This window comes from Crinia signifera, chromosome 8 (genome assembly GCF_055691185.1).
Source record: "Crinia signifera chromosome 8, ASM5569118v1, whole genome shotgun sequence".
NCBI lineage: Eukaryota > Metazoa > Chordata > Amphibia > Anura > Myobatrachidae > Crinia > Crinia signifera.
This window is the reverse complement of record NC_139224.1, coordinates 61054441-61058180: the sequence shown is the minus strand read 5'-3', so window position 1 is coordinate 61058180 and position 3740 is coordinate 61054441. Positions and strand designations below refer to the sequence as shown.

General features: G+C 45.4%; 1 protein-coding gene across 1 annotated transcript; it reads left to right on the top strand.

Annotated features, from left to right (window-relative positions):
* The first annotated feature begins 1861 nt into the window (after positions 1 to 1861).
* On the top strand, positions 1862 to 3197 carry LOC146027017 (uncharacterized). Its single transcript, XM_083158034.1, has 2 exons — positions 1862 to 2230; positions 2315 to 3197. The coding sequence occupies exons 1-2, from the start codon at positions 2056 to 2058 to the stop codon at positions 2818 to 2820; spliced, it is 681 nt and encodes a 226-aa protein (XP_083014160.1). The 5' UTR covers positions 1862 to 2055; the 3' UTR covers positions 2821 to 3197.
* Positions 3198 to 3740: the final 543 nt, after the last annotated feature.

The following is a 3740-nucleotide window of genomic DNA, read 5'->3' as shown; positions in this document are numbered from 1 at the left end:
TTACATCGGGCAATATGGCGGTGAATCGAGCACAGCATCACTGGCTGGCGCCGGCGCAGGTCAGACCAGCGCCGCTCTACTTGTGCCAGGCTTCTCTGGACGCCGGTCCTGGCGTAAATTAGCCGGCGGGCAGCATTATATGCCCGCCGCTTGTCCATGTTGGACACATATGGGCCCCTGGTCCCCAGGCGCCGGTCCATGACCTCAACCAAGGCCACCAGCTCCTGGGTAGAAAACGCGTTAGCCCTGGTTGAAGTCATATTGGCAATGGCGCAGTTATTAATTGCAGGTACATATATCACTTTTGGTGCTTGCTGATTGGTCTAAAAACTTGTTTGTTTAGTATTAACTTTATTAATCCTTCTTACATTAACAAACTGGATGCGAATAGAAACTTACGCGGACCGTTCTGATATACACACACCATAACCAACAGCATGCTTTCAATGTATAGAGAGACGTACTGTATATACAGTGTGCTGAAAATAATACACGCAACCGTCTACTAATAAATATGCTGCTAAAAAAGGCACAATGCAACATGTTGGTGTATGACAATTTCATACTCATTACATATGTAAGGAAAGCATTATAACGTGATGTTTTGAAATGTGATTCAGAAAGCATACACGAACTCCAACAGATACCAGCTGACAACACTCATCATTGGAATGACAGGTGCACACATTTCACCATGTAGCACACAATGCTCCACAACCTGTGTATGTGCATATACAGGTGAATGTTCAGGTGCGTTGAGACCTGCGTAATTTAAGCGGGAATTATCGCCGGGAAATATCCGTGTAAATTAGCTACTACATTGCGGGGAGAAATATACGCCCCCTTGTTCATGGCGGGAGATTACCATATAAATATTCAGTCAGATGCAGGCCAGAACTGCTGCAAACATGTCTAGCTCAGATGATTCCGCAGCTGAGGACGCTCTACAGAGAGCTACAGCAGAATCCCTGCTTGAAGCTTTGAAGAAGAGGGAACAGGAGCGGAGAAGGAGGGCCCAAGAGAGGAGTAGCCTGCAAGACCAAGCGGGCCCCTCACTAACAGGCCCTGTTCAAACTGCACCAGCTCCACAAGGGCCAAGCAACCAGCCAGAACAAGAGGTTGCATCTCTCCAAACAGGTGTGACCCAGCAGGTGCATGGTGAGAGAACTGGGGCCACCAGAAAACGAGCTGCAACATCTAGGGTGAGGACTGAGCAGGATACCACCACCAAAAAGAGAAACCCTGCATTTGTAGAGGCAGAATTGAGAATTTTAGTGCCCAGGGCACGCGAATGGATCGAATTGCCAACCAGGAAGCCGGGTGCCAGTGCAAGGAGAAACCTTTGGGACAAGATCACAGAGGAAGTGAACCAGGTGTCACCAGTGGTCAGAGATTGGCTAGCGGTGAAGAAAAGGCAAGTGTGTTTGTCCCCCTGATAATGTCATATGTGTGTGCATATGTTACATGTATGTTTTGAGAATAATAGAAAGGTGTGTTTGTAGATAGTGCTACACTTCAATGTCACATGTGAACACAACCATGTCTAATAACCCACATTTATATATGAAACATGCACCATTGGTGTGATGTGAGGTTATGGGCACAGTTCTGCTCATGTGAAGTATGTGATGGGACAACAGAAAGTGTGTTTTTGAAAAAGAGTTGTTGTAACATGTTCCATATGATGCTACTGAAACAAGAATGACCAAACTGTGCACATGTAGCTGTTGAGAAACTACACATCCCAGTATGCCTTCCCATAGTTAAATTACTCCATAATAACCACACTGTCAAGCTATGGTGGAATGTGTAGTTTCACAACAGGTGGAGGTGCATAATTTGGCCTAATGAATGAGATGAGACACTGAAATGCCTCATAATGGAGACATTAATGTGTGTGTGGGACACATATGGCTAAAAACATAAGATCACCCACACTAGGAAATGTAACGTAGTCATGATGTTCACTAGCACAGTGGTGCACATATCTCATGGTGATATTTGTATTTTTAAACTTGTAGGTGGACAGACTTCAAAACGACACTGAAGAGGAAGATGACTGACCGGTACAACCACAGCATGTCCACCGGGAGGGGGCCTATGCCAGACACCTTGGAATATACCCCCCTGGAGCAGGAGGCCTTGGATGTAATTGATGTGGCCGAGGTCAGGGGGATATCCAATGTGGATAGTGAGCTCCCGGTGGAGGTCTTTGCTGCTGATTTTGATGGTAAGTCACAGTAATGCATTGTATTTGGAAAGATATTTTTTAGTGCGTATGTGATGGTGACATTGTTTTCAATTATTATCCTAGAAGAAGCAGAAACACTGGATGAACCGGCAGCATCTTCCTCTGCAGAGCCACAGGTGGAGCAAGTGGTCCAGCCTCCACCAACCCGACACCCCCAGCCACAGGACACATGGGATGCCAGGTGTAAGGTGATACTGGAGAGGATGGACCAGCGAGCGGAGGAGTCTGCGGTCTGTCAGCAGAAGGTGTTGGCATTTCTCGGAGATTGGAAGTCCACAAAGAGCCAGCAGTGTGAGGCGTTAAACCGCATCAATGACACTCTGGCGGCTGGCATGCAAAGCATTGACCAGCAACTCAGCCGCCAGAATGTCATTCTTGCGGAGCTGCTGACCACCGCCAGGTCCCTAAGGGACAATCCGCCATCTGCTGGCCCACCCCAAGCTGCTCCCCAACCTTCCACCTCTGCTGACCCTCCTGTGTCCACTAGGGGAAGACGGCGCAAGCCATCTGAGCCAAAGGCCCCTGTCCCCAAGGCCCCATCTAAAAAGGGGAAAAAAGGGCCCAAATAATGAGACCTGGTTCACTTCCTCTGTGGTTGGACCCCAAATGTTTAAATTGCACTGGACATCCACTTCCTGAGTTGGCCATCGATCCATTTTCGTGCCATGGGCATTAAAGTTCTTATTTTGACCTCTACAAATGCAGGATAAATTTTTGGTGGTGTGTATCTTGCTTAGTATTCACCCTGGTTGTTGCAGTACGTATTCTGGTGTCCCCATTTCTTTCACCATTGCATTTGCAGGGTAACACATGTTTGGAGATATGCAACCTCTTGTTCTGGCTGATTTTTTATTTTTGTGTATATTTTATTTGTTTATTTGATTTATGACATTAAAGTGTCAAATAAGCTGTGATGCTGAACAGCAAATAAATTTATTTTACCAATTAAAACACAATTGTTGTATGTGTAATTTCTTGTGTGAAACAAATACTACATTTATGTGTACTTACTGACCAGGGTATTTTTGAGCAGTTCTTGAAGTGTGGTAGAAGTTTCCCATGTGTAACCCTCTCCATTCCCATGTTCCTATCCAAATTTTCCCTGCTAATTAGTTTGTGTCAGCACATGTGCAGAGCAACATAATAGGTGAGAAAGCAGTTTGTGTGCAGGTGAGGTAGCTCCTACATTAGTAGGTAAAAGCAGGTCCAGAACAATGCTTTCCTCATGGAGTGGGTGAGGTAGACAAACAAGGGTCAAAAGGGACATTTGTGTAGGAATGCATATGTGTCCTCCCTAAAAAAAGATGTGTGAATCGGGCAAACATGATAAAATTGCTTGTGGACAAACATGTTTAACTTTTTAAATATATATGAGTTTACAGTGTCATAAGCAGATGTAGGAATCCTTTGTTAGAGAGATGTGAGTGCAATAATGTGATTGGTGGCATCTTACATCCAGAGTGTAGTAAAATCCAATTCATAGCAGATC

Bases quoted from the DNA above. Each gene is read 5' to 3' on its own strand.
- LOC146027017 (XM_083158034.1), top strand. From the start codon at position 2,056: ATGACTGACCGGTACAACCACAGCATGTCCACCGGGAGGGGGCCTATG. The intron at 2,231-2,314 runs GTAAGTCACAGT...TTATTATCCTAG, and splicing joins CTTTGCTGCTGATTTTGATG to AAGAAGCAGAAACACTGGAT.